The sequence below is a fragment of the Eumetopias jubatus genome, unplaced genomic scaffold (genome assembly GCF_037043125.1).
Source record: "Eumetopias jubatus isolate StellerSeaLion01/CBP00866 unplaced genomic scaffold, mEumJub1_p1.0 scaffold_14, whole genome shotgun sequence".
Classification (NCBI taxonomy): Eukaryota; Metazoa; Chordata; class Mammalia; order Carnivora; family Otariidae; genus Eumetopias; species Eumetopias jubatus.
The window spans coordinates 67417101-67433528 of record NW_028274820.1 but is presented as its reverse complement, the minus strand read 5'-3'; the positions used below and the strand labels follow the sequence as shown (position 1 = coordinate 67433528).

The 16428-nt window shown below is 49.9% G+C and overlaps 1 protein-coding gene across 5 annotated transcripts in view; it reads right to left on the bottom strand.

The window, feature by feature from the left end:
- The window catches only part of EEPD1 (endonuclease/exonuclease/phosphatase family domain containing 1), a 156040-nt gene that overhangs the window by 54645 nt on the left and 84967 nt on the right, over nt 1-16428 (bottom strand). For all 5 annotated transcript variants that reach the window (XR_015766790.1, XR_015766788.1, XR_015766791.1 and 2 more), the window contains exons 4-5: nt 4845-4955; nt 1261-1395 (exon numbers count right to left, since the gene is read on the bottom strand). Coding sequence is in view for 1 of the 5 variants with exons in the window: in XM_088018609.1 (XP_087874735.1) it covers nt 1261-1395; nt 4845-4955 (246 nt within the window). In the remaining 4 variants the exon portion in view is untranslated. The remainder of the gene's footprint in view (nt 1-1260; nt 1396-4844; nt 4956-16428) is intronic.

Here is a 16428-nt window from a genome sequence, read left to right as displayed (position 1 = left end):
GTGCTGGAGACGAGCGCCATCTCCATACCATACCACCTGTCAGCCTAGAAGGGGACAAGGACAGGAGGCTGAACTCCTGTCTGGACCCTCTGAAGGATCTGGGCCAACAACTGATGAGACGTAGCATTTTCTCATTGGCCACTAAAAACAGCCAGCCTGTGAGAGACACCGGTTGGTCTGGCTGTGGCCTCGCCAGGTCAGAGCAAGCATCACCACCCACTGGGGTGTTAGGAGGATCTAAAGAGGGTAACTGGCTGATTTTACACATCAGTCTCCTAAGCACAACCTGCAGACACCCCTAGGTGTGTGTGCACACACAGAACCTCAGCAACTTTGCAGCTAGGGGCATGAGCTTGGGCTAGACTCCAACCAGAGCAAACACAGCGCCCAGAACATGGGCTGCCCCAGCCAGAGGCTGCCAGAGACCGTGCTGTGGCTTGAGGTGACTCTCAGGCTCCAGAACTGCTCTGGAGCACACAGAAGGTGGTCCTCGAACACCCAGCAGGTGGCTTGCTAGGCTCTGTGGCAAGGGCCCACTCCTGCCCCGCCCTGTGATTTCCCCCTGTAAGCGCCAGGGGGATGGGGTCAATTGAGTGCCGACTGGGTGATCCGGTGCCTGCTGGCTTCTTTTTCCTCCTTGTGCCCCGCTTCTGAGGGTTCGCTGTTCAGGAACACTCCCCAGGGACAGCCAGGGGAAGACTCATCTGGAGAGGTCAGGAGTGGGGTTGCCCTGGCCCCACAGCGCAGAAGCTCCTCTTGAATCTCCTCTGAACCCAATGGCCCTTTGACGGTCAGCCCCTTCCCCCTAGCAAGGAGAAGAGGGTCTCCAGACAAGCTCTGCTTCCTCTAGTCCAGTGATTTCCAAATGTCAGAGGGATGAAGCAGCTCTAACGGGGTCTTTGAAAAATGGGCAGTCCTGGGCCCTAGCCCGGAAATTCCATGTGTTTGGGGTGAAGCCCAGGAATCCCTGATTTTAAGAAAATCTCCCCAGGTAATTCTGATGTGTGTTAGGTTTGGGAACCAGCCACCTGCTCTCCTTCCTGTCCAGACGCCAGAGTCATCAGAGGTAGAGTCCCCCAGAATCCTTCTCATTCCTGCCCTGGACAGGTTCATCAGTCAAGGGAACCCCAAGAGTACATGCTGACCTGACCCTGGGAGAGAGTAGATGCTGCTGCTCTGGATCACAGTTTAGAAAGGGACTCCCCCCGCCCCACCCCGACCCCATTTTAGAAGTAGACCTTCACAGCAACACAACGGTACCTTGAACCGCGCAAGGTACAGGCTGGGCCCCATCGGCTTCCCGTGCCCATTACCAGGCGAATTTTCCTGCGAGGTGGCATCTCTCAGCTCTACCCCGGCTGCAGCATCCCACAGGAATCCAGAGAACCCGGCCCCCTGCAGGAGAAGAGGAGGCATCAGTTTGGAGACCAGTCTGTTTTGTGGCAGGGCTCAGCCCCGAGCTGGGGAGAAGAGGTAGGAGAAGCCAGGAAGAGACAAGGGGGCTCTGCACTGGGTCCTGAGATCACATGCACAGGGCCTGTTTCTGAAACACAAGCATACCCCAAAAGCCACAGTGCGTTCCTCCTTGCCTCCCGCCCCAAATTTCCCATGTTGCCGATTTCAGGGTTTTAGGTGTAGCCATGGTGCTTGGGCTCTTTATCTTTTGGGGAGTGAAGGGAGGGGAAGCCCCGACTAAGCACAGAGTTATCTTTTTAATCATCACATCCCATGAGATGGACACTCACAGCCATGTCCACCAGGCAGGGACTCAGCTGCTCAGAGAGGTTAAGTAACTTCCCTCAAATCCCACAGCTGGTAAACAGCAATGTTGAGATTCAAACAGAAGACTGCAAAGGGCTGGCTTTGCTTACTGGTTAGTTGCAGCTTCCATATATGTTTGCTGGATGGATGGAGGTCAGTGCTAACAGTCCCCACGGTTTAGAACCAGTCAAGGGCACTCTGCAGGTGGACAGGGCCCACACAGGGGCCTCCAGCCCGGGAACAAGGGCCTGTGAGGGCCAGTGGGTGGTGGCAGGAGCGTCCTGAGGTCTGGTGCTAACCGCTGCCAACTCTGCCTGCAGATGGGCCACTCTGAATCTGCCTGCTTCTCGCTGCTGTCCCTTCTGGAAAGAGGAAAAGCTTCCTCTCCCCACTCTATCCCAGCATCTGGAGGCTCTGCTGCCAGAGATCAGCAGTAGGATCTGTAGGCATCGCTGGGGGGGCCAGCAACACATATTGCTGAAGGAGAGGAAGGGACTCTGTGCAACCTAAGTGACCTGTGCCGAGTCCCAGTGTCCGCACCGGTCCCAGCCCCATGCCTTGCTGGGCTCAGCACCTCCACTAGACCAACTCGTGGTGAGGAGGAGGGAAGGAACGAACAGGGAACCGTGTTCTGCGCGCTGTGCGCTTTGAGATTTATAACCACAGGCCTGCCCGCTCCCTGGAGAGCGCCCCAATTTAAGACCTGGAAGCCCTGGATCTCAGGGCCGGCTGTGTCACTCCGCCATGGGACCACAGAGCCCTCCATTTTTCCAAATGTGTCTCCTCGGGTATCAAGTGACGGAAGTGGGATTTGCCCTTTCCACTTTGGAGGGTCATCTTCCCATTTACTGTTTCTCAAGCAGAGGTGGCAGAGTAACCTTCCTAGTGTACCATGCAGGTGGTCAGCTCTGCTTAAAAACCTTCCGTGGCTCCCCAGTGTGCGCTAGCCACTGCCCAACGAGCCCTCTAGGTAGGCACCGGCCTGTTCAGGCTGCCCTTCGCACCTGCTCACTGGTGTGCCCAGCAGCACCAGGCACTTCTGGGAGCCTCTCCCGATCCCCTGGACCCAGGCGGCCCCTGGCTCTGGAAGAACTGTCCCACCTCCACGCGGGGCAGCCAGAGATCTGGGTGTCGGCGCCAGAGCGCCACCTGGGCTCGGGCCTGACCCCACCGTGGGGCAGCTAGAGGACGGGCAAGTCGTTTTGTCGTACAGAGCGCAGTTTTCTCATCTACAGACACCCCTCCAGCTGTGGGGCGAGGACTGGAGACCTGAACAGAGGCTGCCACTTGCCCACAGTTGTCCAGGGGAGAGATGGGATGTGCGTGACTCGCAGACACAATTTGCTAAACAGCATTTAAAAACACTTTAGCTTATGTGTCCATATTTAAAAGCCAGGAAATTTCACATTAAAATCTAGGTATTTGCAGCTTTTGAGAGATTGGGAGATTTGTCCACACGAGGCCCACCAGCCTCCATGGCAACAAGGGTGTGATGAGCCAACTGCAGCCTGAGACAGGTATATGGACCTCCAGTCGGCACAGCCTGGCCAGCCTGCCGCCTCATGCGAGCCCTGGCCTGTGTTTGGTTAATGGGGCATTTCAGTGCACATGATCTTTTTAAATCCTACAGCAACCCAGTGATTGACTGAAGGAAGGGGAGAGTGCTCCCATTTTAGAGATGAAGGAACTGAGGCTGAAAAGTTGAAGTGGCTTGACCTTGGGTCTCCCTGCAACTGCATACTATCTTCCAACGGCCTTGCCACCCCAACCTGGAGTAGGGGTTCCTGCCTCATGCCTCCAACAGGCTGTGAGCTCCTGAGGGAGGGGCTCCATCAGCTCGGAAGGGATTCTTGCCCTGGGCTTGCAAGGACTAAGAACAAGGCAGGGCTGGGTTCCTGGGTCTGTTTTTCTCACAGATGTGTATCTGCATGTGGCACAGGGTCTGGCACGTGGTAACCTTTCTGATGATTTCTCAGTGGATAAACAGTGTTAAATGGACTATGAGAGCCTAGTGAACCTACGTATGTATAAAGTGCTATATATATATATATACATTTTTTTTTAAAGAAGGCGAGGTGGTATTATTTCTATATGGACTGAGAAGGGACAGCCATGGGCTACAGAGGTGAAGACTAGATATGTCCCAATCTGGCTTAATTTCCAGCCCATGGGGAAATGGACGTTGGCTGTCACCTACAGTAACCGTTTACACTCCAGAACATAAAACCCAGAGAAATCAGATTTACATCACATTTTTAAGTAGTAGCTTTAAAAAGAGAGCTTATTGTCCATAAATGACTGGATACTTTTAATCCAGTATATATTTATAATTTAAAAGCCTCACATCTCACTATCACTCACATAAACACTATTCCTGTGTGGTTATAAACATGTTAGGTATACTAGAGAAAAAAAACAGCGTGTGCATTTATAGAAAAACCATGTAATGACAGTTTGACTCATGATGAACTATTAGAAGTCTATTTTAAAATCTAAAACCCCACTAATATCGAACATTCCAAGTGAGGAAAAAATCAGTCGTGAATAGATCTGTAAGAGTGAAACGGACCCCTTCAGCAATTTGCCCACAGCCACAGGGGATATACCAACGAAAGAACATTCAAAATGAAAATCTGTTCAAAACGTCCACAGAACATTTCCATGCGCACAATCTCTACCACTGAAAGCCAATGCTTCGTGTATGAATTAAGCAAATCTGAAGTTTTCAGTCAATGAACAATGGGCTCTCCACAAACTTGGCAGAGGATGGAACTGTGGAGATGGGATTAAGAAGACAAAGGACAGAAATACCCCATTTGCAGCCTTGGCTCCAGACAGGATTTTTCCTCTCCTCCCAACACCCTAAACTCCCATTTCCGTCTGGGCAGCGGTCCATTCCCGAGCTAAACGTGAAACAGGAACCAGGGCATTTTGAAATGAATGGCAAGGAGCTAAGAAATGTGCAGAAACAGAGAATTGCACCGAGGATGCTGGCAAAGGAAATTTGTAAATGCCTGTGATTAGGGGAAAAGGAGGTTGCAGTAAGATGCAGATAAAATCCAGGTTTTGCAGATGGAGGGTACCTTCTGGAGCTGAGTGGAGGGCATCTCAGCAACAACGGCCTTCCAGCATCCCCGAGGCCCCTTCCACTTGCGGATGTTGGGCAGGATAGGCTGGTTTAGCTCCGTACAGAACTGCAAAGACAGAGCACAAGTCGGTGTGTGTGTTCCTGCCTAAAGCACCTGCAGCCAGTGGCAGCCAGAGGGGCCAAGAAGTGCCTGAACCGGACTCATCAGCCTTTTTCAGAGACTTGTCGGACTTTCTCTCTGTGTTCTTAGGGTTTGTGAAGACCCAGAGAACTCAAAAGCCCCACAAATTAAAAAACAAACTATCCATAAAACACACAATTATCACCCCCGGGGGGGGGAGGAGGGGCTCTCAGTTCATAGAAATCAATTCTTTTTGTAGCACTCTAGTAAAAATAGCTCAAAATGAGTTGTCGGAATCCTTCTTATCCTTGTAAAACCAGTGGTTTCAAGGTCCTGGGGAGCAGGGGTGGGGGGTGGTACAGATGGGGTATCAAATGGGGAGGAAGAGGAATTCATGGTATCTTTTCTCCCCGGAGCCTAGCTTAGAGGTGGCAACACGGACGCCCAGCTTCACCCTGAACTACCATACTGTTCACCTTGATGCTCTTCGGAGAAGGAAGCCGTACGGCCATGGATGGTTACCGTGCCCCACGTGTGTGGGCAGGGCCTGCTTCGTTTTGCTTATGTGTGTTCCATGAAGCCACTGGGTCACCAAGGCAAAAGAAAACTGCCCAGCCCAAGGCAATGAAGAGTTAAAAAACCATGTGCTTCAAAATATGTGGCTCAGTTCCTCCAACTCACTCCTCAAACACCACCCAGACTCTGGAGGATGGTCCCCAGAATGGGTCATGCTTGGGTTGAGTTTTTGAGACGCTCCCACATTTGGTTCTGCTCCTTCCTGGTGACATCGTCTGTCTGTCCCTTTGCTTCCTGCACCTGGGAGCCATGCCACTCCCCTCTTTCTCTGCCCGGCCCTCCAGGTGTTCTGGCTTCCTCTGGGCACCTCACCACTCTCTCTTCAGTGAGCTGCCCTTAACTAGTCTTACTTGGCTCCTCAGCTTCAGCTTACACCTCTGTCCCACAGGCCCCCGAATCTGTCCTACAGCTCCGATTTCTCTCCTGAGGTTTGAACGGTATTCTGAGAACCCTTTTCACATTTCCATCTGACGTTCTCCACGAACCACAAACCCAGCAGGTCCCAAAGAGCCAAGCCATTCCCCTCCCCCCCCATTCCTATCTCAGGTCCTGGCATTTCCATCCTTTGCATCGTGTTTCAGAGCCCCATCTTCTCTCGCCTGGGTCACCGGCAGAGCTGTGACGTTCTCCTGCCGCTCGGTCATTCAACCCCCGTCCATCTGTCCCTGGGTAAGTCGTGATGGCCATGCTCACGCACTACCCCTGTGGTTCCTCAGGTGTGGCCCAGGGTCCACGAGTGTCAGCCTTACCTGGGAACTTGCTAGAAATCCTCTGGCCCCATTCTAGACCTACAGGATCAGAACCGCGAGGGAGGCCCAGCGATCTGTTTTTAACAAGCCCTCCGGGTGATTCTGATGCCCACCAAGGTGGGAGAGGCTCTGTGGCTGCACAGACCCTCAGAAGCATCTGCTGCCCACGCCCGCGGCGAGGGGTCGGGGCGGGGGTGGGGGCAAGCAGCTGTCAGCCATCAGCCCCCCGCAGGGACAGCCCCGCGGCACAGAGCTGCTCCTGGGAGTGCCCTCACATGGCTTATGCCATAAGAGGGAAGAGGAGGCATCCCTCCCTGGATAAGGGAGGGTGGATGACGGGAGGTCTACTTTAGATATGTGCTGTTCTGGGGGTTCTGCTTTGACAGGTACATAATTAAATGTCTGCCTTTTCCTGACCACAGACAACATAAGAGCAGGGACAGTTCCCAAGTCCCCTTTATAAAGCTCACCTGGCACAGAGCATGGCGCCCAGGGACCCTCTCTGAGCATCTGCTGGTGAACCAGGGAACTCCTCAAATCCGTGTGTATGACAAACACTTCTTGCAGCTCCTTATGTAAATAATTGCCTCAATTTGAACCTGACTTTGAGTTTGCCTGAGAAGTGTTCTCTTTGGGATTTTGTCACTGGGGCTTTGATCAGGGCTGAGTGGCTGTGGACAGTGCTGTTCCTAATGGGGCCTTCACCCCAGATGGGTCCCCTTGGCCAGATGGTCCTGGCTGGAAGCCATACTTGGATGGGAAATGAAGCACTTTGGAAAATGCAGCCAGAATGTATTGATGATAACTTTAGGGATCCAGCGAGGAAATGTACTCCACAAAGGTACTCCAATTTCCTGCTGGGGAATCATTTGCTTGCTGAGTGATCATTAGAGCCGAATCCGGGAATCATTAAAAAGGAGAGCAGCTCCTAATGCCCATCCGGTGCTTCGCTCTTCTCCACACAGGGAGTCCTGCACCTGGATGCTCCCCAGGAAGCACACTGGGGGGAGGGGCTCTATTAGCCCCAGTCCCTGGGGGGCCCCATTGTGCTGGGAAGAGCTACATGTAGGCGCCACAAATCTCATCTTTCCTAACCCTCACAGGGCCTTCAGATACCTGAAGACAGGTGGAGCTCCCGTTCACACAGCAAACACCAGCCCAGCTTAAACATTTCACACTCCTGGCAATGCCCCTTTGATGGGAAGGGTTAGAACGGGAAGATGTCGTTGACACTGTGCTCCATGCTTACCACTCTCCGAGACAACGGCCTCGGGGGCCTCAAGTCTGCTACTCAACATGTGATCATTAGGATCATCTGGGAACGCATTAAACACGCAAATTCTCGGGCCCCACCCCAACCGACTGAATTAGAAACTCTGGGCTGGGGCCAGGTGGTCTGCATTGTAACAGCCTCCCCAGGTGACTCTCACACAGTTTAAAGCTGGTGTTATCGGATGGAGGAAGGACATTCTCCTTTCGTTTTCTACCTAAAAGCCTTTCTTTCACAGGTAAACTCTTAAGAGATTTAAGGAACCATAACTCCTGAACCTTAAGGGCCACCTATACTTTGTACCTCTGAAGCCTTGCTCTTGATAAACCTCTCTCAGCCCACAGAGTTAGATGATCCCCCTCTATGCCCTCTTTTTCAGTAGTTCTTATGTTATTGGCCACAATTAATAGTTGAAGGAACCAGGAAAAAATTGTTCATGGCTAGAAGCATTCTCTGCCCATCTGCATGATCGGCAGGAGGTAAGGGGTAGGACTGTCTTCCATTCCTAGGGCTAAAAAAAGAATTGCCAGTTTGTTAACTTTAGTTGATGGCATTACCAGTTCACAGCAAACCTGAGGAGCACCTCTGAGATTCTTGTACTCAGAGGAAAAAAAAGAGAGAAATTAAAAAAAAGATTCTTGCTACTCAGAGCGTGGTCCATGGACAGGCAGCATTGACCTCAGCTGGGAGTCTATTAGAAATGCAAAGTCTCAGGCTCACCTCAGACCTCCTGCACTGAAACAGGCATTTTCACAAGATCCCAGAGTGATTTACAAGTTTGGCAAGTGTGAGAAGCCTGTTCAGAACCTTCCTGTTTTGTATACCTCATCCCTATTAGCCCCCCTACCCACCAGCCCCCATGAGCCGGACAGCCTACCAGTTACTCCCGAGTGAAGGGCAGCATAGGAACGTTAGTTTATGTGAGTTTAGATTCAAGATTACACAGCGGGTAAGTATGAGGGGATGGTCCGAACTGAGATCTACCTCCTGCTACTCTACCTCCTGGCTGGACAGGTGAACTAGCCGGAGCAGGGCAGGTGCCCAGCGGAGGCCAGCCGCCTCACTGAAGCCTTAACATCCTTTCTCCTAAAAATGTCCCAGAAAAACAAAAGCATCCTCTGAGAGCCCTCAATCTGAACTCTGCCTAAAATCGTTTTATGTACAACAGTTGGTTCTCAAGTTTTCTGCTTCGCCCACAGAGCAGAAGGCAGCAATAATACACTCCCAAGTAAAAGAGGCTCACCAGGCCAGAAAAGGGTGCAAATGGGGAGATGTGTATGATGGGGAAGAAGTCTCCGAGGTAACTGACCTGCACAACCCGAAACTACCCTTCACAAATGTGTTTCTAAAGTCCCGGGGGTCAGCCCATCCCCTGCCTCCCTCAAAATCACGCTGGTTCTTGTTTTTAACACCACAGATTTGTGAACCTCATCCTTTGCCCACTTGGAATCTCTGAGGTTAGGGCCAATTTGGGCACTACTCACAAGATCTCCCAAGCAATTTTAAAGTTTGAGAAGCTCAGACAAAGTTTGACAATCGCTGATTTTGAACTCAGCCTTCATATTCTTCGTACCTGTGGTCCAGAAAGACGGTTTTGACTCTTCAAAACAAACATACCATCTCGGCTGTCACCCCACACTGTGAAAGCATCTGACTGTGGCTCTTCTCAGATAATCCTGGGAGATAACATGAAGGGAGCCGGCTCGCAGCACGGTGCACAGGAGACATGCAGCAGATACTGGCTGAATGAATGAATCAAAGGGATGGCTCTCGAGGATCCCAAGGATGGCTTCTCCCTCCTGGGATAAGTCACAAGAACCACGACAGGCTGGACTTGTTTCCCTAGCCTCAATCCAAACAGGGGTGATATCATTCTTTAGCAGCGGCCCCACAACAAGCTGGTTGAGATGGCAGAACACTTGATCATCAACACCACATCCACCCTACTCTTTGGCTCGGCAAGAGGGGGCCTCAAAGTCAGACGTGTTAACTCCGATCTACAAGGTGCCCAAGGTGCTGGCATTTAGCCATGTCAAGTCCTAAAGGAAAAGAGTCCTTTGGCTCTGTTTGAGATGTGTGCCTCATCTTGGGTCTGCCCTCAATCAGCTCACTCTGCTTATCTCCGCAGTGACAGGAGGGTTCCAAGACTTGACACCAACCGTGTTTTGTTTGTGGACCTTTGGACTTTTTTCTTTCTTTCCATCCCTCCCCATTCCTGAAATGGCTATTCCTTACTCATCTGGTCCTGAGTGAGAAACATAAATAGGAAAGGCATTCTGCCAAGTTCAGGAGTCCCTTCATCATCCCTGTCCAGTTACGTCAGAATGACTCTCGGGGTTCTGTGAGCTAGGTATAAAGATGTGTTGTAGTGGTGACCGCACAGTTAGCCGGAGACAGAACATCAAGGGTACTGGCAGGCATTTCAAAAGCCAACTCCAAACGGCCACCCTGATCCTGCTTCCTGGATGGTGGGAGAGGGGTGTTTTCACTCAGAAGCCTCTGGGTCAAATTTCCAGATAAACTTGCTTTGCTTTGAGTTGCTTGTTTTGCTTGCTTTTCCGGGTGTGGAGGTGACTTCTCCTTGACAATGAGTTTTCCACATGTGAACCACTCATTTTCCCTGCACACTCAGTGGCGGCCATTAAAAACACAGTAAATGACGGATAGAGCAGCACAGGTGAGCTCTCCCTTTAAAAAGGTAAATTGCCATCATCCAATAAAGATGTCCCTGTTTTAGACCGTATGAGGTCAAGAGACTGAACTTCCATTTGAATACTATAGAAACCAGAGCAAATGACAGAGTCAACGTTTTTTGTAATGTTAACAGTAAGCAGGGCTTATCATTTGCCAGGATCTTCAAGGGCGGAAATGTTACAGACAATAATAGAAGCCAGTACATCTACAGGGTATCGGTGAAGGATCACATTTAGAGTAAAACCAGAGATTGGTTAAGGTCATTAAAATGTCAGTGTACTCTAAGAGAAAATACCAATGCAAAAGCAAATTATACCTAAGTGTCAGCTAAATATTAACCATGTTTGGCCTAAGTATAACAAGTCTATTACAAAGTTTTCCTGGGATATTTAGACCTTAAGATGTTGATATTTTGAAGGCCTATGGGGCAGTTGTGTCCTCAGTTCCGCTGCTTGGTTGTCCTAGGTTCTAAGTGCCTTCACGGTTCTCAGAGGTCTTACCGGCCCCTGGCACGCCTCTCTGCAGAGCTGGGGCTCACACACCACGTGTAAGATGGACACAGAGCAAAAGCGAAAAGTCTTTAGACCCTCCTTCTGTCTCAATCTCTCCAGAAGAGAAAAAGTTTGCTCATCAGCTTATCCCCTACGTTCCCACAGAGCCAGGACCATCACAGAAGAATGAAGCCCCTGTCTTAGGTCAGGGCAAACACAGGTATGTATCCAGGTGCAACGTGGGACAGAGAGAGATGTGGCGGGGGGGGGGGGGGGGACTCCAGGACGTTGAGCCCTCTCCCAAAACAGCTACAGCACTGCCTATCACGTCCTTTCCGAGAGGGCCACGAGTCCGCGGAGAGAGCGAGCACAGGTCATTCTCCCGGCTCCTGGAGGACTCACTGAGCAACTACCATTTTCCATTACTGAAAGAAAGAACTGGGCTTGTTTCCTCCTGGCTTTGCAAGTTTCCTCAGAGGGCCACCTTCCCGGGCTGCAAGAAGAGGAGGAGTTTTGGGACCCTGGCTCTTGGCTCCCCATCTATAAAGTGTAGGGACGGGAGGAGATGACCCCACCCCAGGGTATTTCCAGCTCCCAAACTGTATGATTCTAGAACTCCAGGAGGAGAGGCTGAGAGAAGAGGGAAAGACAGAGGAGGGATGGGTGAGGGCAGCATAAAGAGGGAAGAGGGAATACAAGATTGTCACAAACACTAAAACTCCTTTCTCCCTCTTTCTCTGGGATAATGGCTGCATGAACTCGGCGGAGAAGCTGATTGTGTTGGCAGGACATTGGGTGAACTTTCCAAATGCTTTCCCGCAAACAGGGAGCATGGATTCCACTCTTCCAAAAACGCCATGGGCTTCCCTTCACGTGGCCTAGGCCCCACCCAAAGACCCCTCACTAAACTGCCTGGAGTAAGAGCATAGTTTTAATAGGTAGTAATTCTAATAGGTTAGGTTTGGCTCAATCCAACCACAGTAAGAAACACAGGTGGCCAATAATCTCCAACCAGGTCAGCTTCTGAATCCTGTACGAAAAACAGAGCCAGAGAGAAGGAGTGGGGAGGGCAAGGAACCGACATTTATTAAGTGCTTTTCACAGATTATCCCATGTAACCCTAACGGTAACCCGTGAGGCAGGTAGTAATACTCCCATGTGACACAGGAGGAAACCAGCGCTCGGAAAAGCAACACGGCGTGGTCCCTCACCGGCAGCAAGTGGGCCGGGCGGGGGGAGAATCCAGGAGCGGCCAGCTCCAACGCTGAAACGCACAGAGGAGAAAAAGCTCAGAAAACACGAACCTGCCGTCGGGTCCACGGGATGGTGGGTGCGCACGCGCATGCGCGCACGGCACCACAAGCATTCCAAAGCGGGGGCTCTCCGCAACTAAGCGCCGCAGTCCTACAGGCGGTTTCATCATCGCTGCCCCAGGTGGCCTGGGTCCTGGGGACACGGCGGTTCTGGAGAGGTCCACGCATTAGACCGCAGCCTTCCTCCTGGCAGAGACCAGGGCCGGACACGACGAGCCCGTTCTGTAGCTTATCCCCAAGCACTCAGAGCTTCATAAGGCAGCCCCTACTCTAAAGCTCAGACCCCATCCTGCATCACCCGTGGAGGGAGACAATGGCCTTAAGCCCCTACATCACTGGGGGTGGGGGGAGCACACTTCCAGATCAGCTCCGTGAACATGCGCTTTCCATGGGGACCCGAAAGGAATTCTGTATGATTGTTCATCCTTGGCTCAGTCGTTAAGCATCTGCCTTCGGCTCAGGTCACGATCCCAAAGTCCTGGGATCAAGCCCCGCATCGGGCTCCCTGCTCAGTGGGAAGCCTGCTTCTCCCTCTCTCCCTCCCCCTGCTTGTGTTCCCTCTCTCGCTGTGTCTCTGTCAAATAAATAAAATCTTTAAAAAAAATAAATAAATAAACATTCTTATCATGCTGAGGAGGAAAAAGAGCAAACAAAGAGAGGTCTCCTCAGCCTCCACAACCAGCTAATCATTAGCTGCTTTTACAAAGTCAAGCAAGGGGACACCCACATGCACTCCTGTCAACAGAACGCTGCGGGTTCTGGTAGCCGCTCCTCTGTGTTCCCAAAAGTTACTTACCACGTGTTTCCTGAACAAGATAGTTAAAAATAAACAAAGGGGGGGAAAGGCCTTTCGAGGGCAATTGAGACATTTTTCTGCAGCGGGAGCAGTAAAATGGCAAGCAGAGAGAGGGGGAGATAGCAGAGAGAGGGGGAGATTTCCAGGAGGTGGCAGCTAGGTTGGGAGGGGAGAGAGCCACACTCACACTGCCCTCCCCACTGTCCTCATCAGCCCTCACTGTCGCCCCTCAGGGCCACTTTCAAAGGTTCTTTTCTTTTCCAAAGGTCTTTGGATGTGAAGACTCTTAATCTCAGATGGGAGTGAAGACTGTGATGGTTTTGTGGCGGGGTTTTTTCCCTTCTCTTTAAATCGAAGCTTATGTCGGGATATAAATGAACACCAGCTCATTATAGGAGAACTTGTAAAGCAGAGAACCACAGAATGCCACCATGCCACGGTGCGCACCGCTAACCTTTTGTGGATTTCCTCGCAGGCTGTTTCCTATGGATTTCGTCAATACATCTGTCTATTCCTACAGACACACACGGCTCTGTGTTCTGTTCTTCCTGCTTACCACTGTGCCACACTCTTACAAACCCTTCTAAATCCACTCCACGGGACTTCTCACATGCTGTTATACATGTGACATGGCATGCCATCCCATGGTGCTGGATGTTTCGTTGGTTGAAAGAAATTTCTGCTTTTTGGAAGCTCATTTTGTTTCACTATAAACATCCTAAAACCACCTAACAAAGTTGCTGTAAGACCAATTCTACCCTCACCTGCTCAAAGTGATTTCATTTCATCCACGGGTTTAAATAAAAATCCTCAGTAAGTTAGTGTTTACAGTGATAACATCTTCATTTCTGAAAATAAATCAGGAGGTCTTTGCTTATTTAAATATACACACCTATGATAAACAGACGGCAACACAGGGCCTAGAGTGTGGATAACTACAGACATTAAGCTTAAGCCCCTAGAATGTACAACCAGAAAGGAAGTGACACTTTCTTTTTTTAACTCCCTGATATAAGAGAGAGGAATCTTCATAAATAGTTCAGTTTCTTTCACTTCAGATAAACAACTTTCACCTTTATTTTTTCCCTCTAGCTTTGTTTTTTTAATAAACTGTCTCTTTAGAGAATTTGTCCTGTGGTCCATCTATCTGTGAGGACCCTCAGGTGTCCCCGCCGGGCCAGAACACGGTGGGATGTCTACCCCGCTCTGGTGCCTTAAACAAAGCTGTGATGTTAAGTGGGGTCATGTTCAAGGATGAGACAGAGTTAAGTGGGCAAAGAGGAGAAGAGAGCAGCCCAGGCAGTGGAACAGCACATGCAAACGGCCTGTGGTGGGACAGACATGGAGGGTTTGTAGGACAGAAAGGTCAATGTGGCTCTTGCATAGATGGTGAGTGCCAGAATGGCGATATGAGTTTAAAGGAATGTCTGAGGCCTGGCCATGCAGAGCCCTGCCTGCCCTGCAAGGAGTTTGTTCCTTATCTTATGAGCAATTCTAAAATCGATGAAGGGCACAAACCACAGATCTGCATTTTTAAAAGGCCACCGAGCTGCATGTGGAATGCAGGCTGGTGAAGGGCCAGGTCAATTAGGTAGCTCAGTAAGATATGAGGGTGGTTTGACTAAAGGGAGAGCAGTGGAGAAGTCTGAGAGATAATCATGAAACAAGCATAACCTGGCTGCCAAGAAATGAAAACAGGTACTCAAACCAATACTAGGATAGGAATGTTCACAGCAGCACCCTTCACAACAGCCCAAAGATAAAAACAACCCACATGCCCATCAACCAGTGAATGATCCACAAACTGTGCTATCTCCATAGAATGCAATGGTAGTGATCCACGACAAGGAATGACATGTTAATCCCTGTCTGACATGGATGAACCTCAAAAATATTATACTGAGCGAAAAGGCCAGACACAAAGTCCCCATGTTGTATGATTCCATTTATCCGCAATGCCCAGAATAGGCAAATCCATAGAGACAGAAAGCCAACTGGTGGTTGCCAGGGGCCAGGGGAAGGGAGAAGGAGGAGTGACTCCTTATGGGGTACCAGGTTTCCTTTTTGATGATGAAAATGTCTTGGAACCAGACAGAGGTGATGGTTGCCCAACACTGTGAATGTGCTAAATGGCAATGAGCTCTCAGATGGCTAATTTTATGGGATGTGAATTTTACGTTGATAATAAAGAAAGTGCCTTGGACTATGGATTGGATGTTGAAGGTAAAGCAGAGGAACCACTCTGTTCATTCAACAAACACCAGGCGTGAGCCCAGGCGAGGGCCGTCACAGAGCCCTCTGCCCAGCAGGGAACAGGGGGTCAGTGCTGGCCCGGGGGAAGGCCACCTCGGGACTGGGGTGACTCGGTTGTTTTCACCACATGGTTACTGAGCCCCTGGAAGAGGAGCAGGGCACCCAGTAATTCCTGGAATAGAGGCTCTTGGAAGCTCAAAAAAGACAGTTTTAGGACAAATAAAATAAATACTTTGTCCCAAATTAGGCATTAAACGAGCAAGTAATGATTGAAACTAATTATTCTAAGTGGAAGCAGGTCTGAAAATAGCAATGCGTTTTGGAGGATTTTGTGGCTATTTTAGGAGAGCGTAGGAAAGCTCACAGGCAGAGTGAAGCACCCCACATCGGAGCAGAGACATTGGGATGGCCACGCCACGGTTTGCTCTGAAGATGTCATTCCACAGATTCTAACAGTTTCACATCACCTGAGAAACATGCCAACAACGAGGATTGACAGCACAGTTTCATTCGGTCCTTCCTGATGAAATGCTAAACCAAAATTTCGATAGGAAATGTGATCCATATATGTTACCACATTTTACTTATAAGCAAAAGGGCATCTGCCCCAAGCTTGTATGATGACAACAAGACAAGCCATGTTGGTGTAGCCAACCATAGCTCTTCCCTTCTAGAATCTCCTTCCCTTTTTGATATTTTCAGGTGAACAGGCTCAAAGAATGGGTAAGATGTGTATAGATCAGGAAAAGAGTGTCTCTAGACCCCCCCAAAACCATCCCACGGTACAATTTATTAATAAGGGTATTTTTACTTCTGAGGTTTCAGATATGGCAACAGAAAGGGTAGGGACACTGAAAAGGAAGATGGGAGAAGAGAAAAAGCCAAGACAAGAGGGTAGGAGACCATTATTTAGGTACTTAAATCCAAAGAAAATAATCCAAAGAGAAGCAGAACAAAGCCACAGTTTACATTAGCTCCCCATCCCTACCCTCCTACGAGAACACCACATCTTTTTTTCAGTCCCAGAATTAGATTTTTCTCAGTCCCTAAACACAGACAACTCATTCACTCTTAGACTCAGTCTAGGCTGCAAGGCTCCCAGCCCTTCCCTGTGCGTTCCTGTGAAGAAGCCAGAGTTATTTAGGAACCGTCACATTAAACAAAAAAACAAAATTAGTTGTTATGGACCCTCAGGGAAATTGCTCTGGTTGCCATTTTTCTTATAAAATGCCAGCCTTCAGCTATTCTAAATGGTGTTTATGCAGCCTGCCATCCTTAGCAGCAATAATCATAAAAGTAAAGATTTCAAAGCTGTG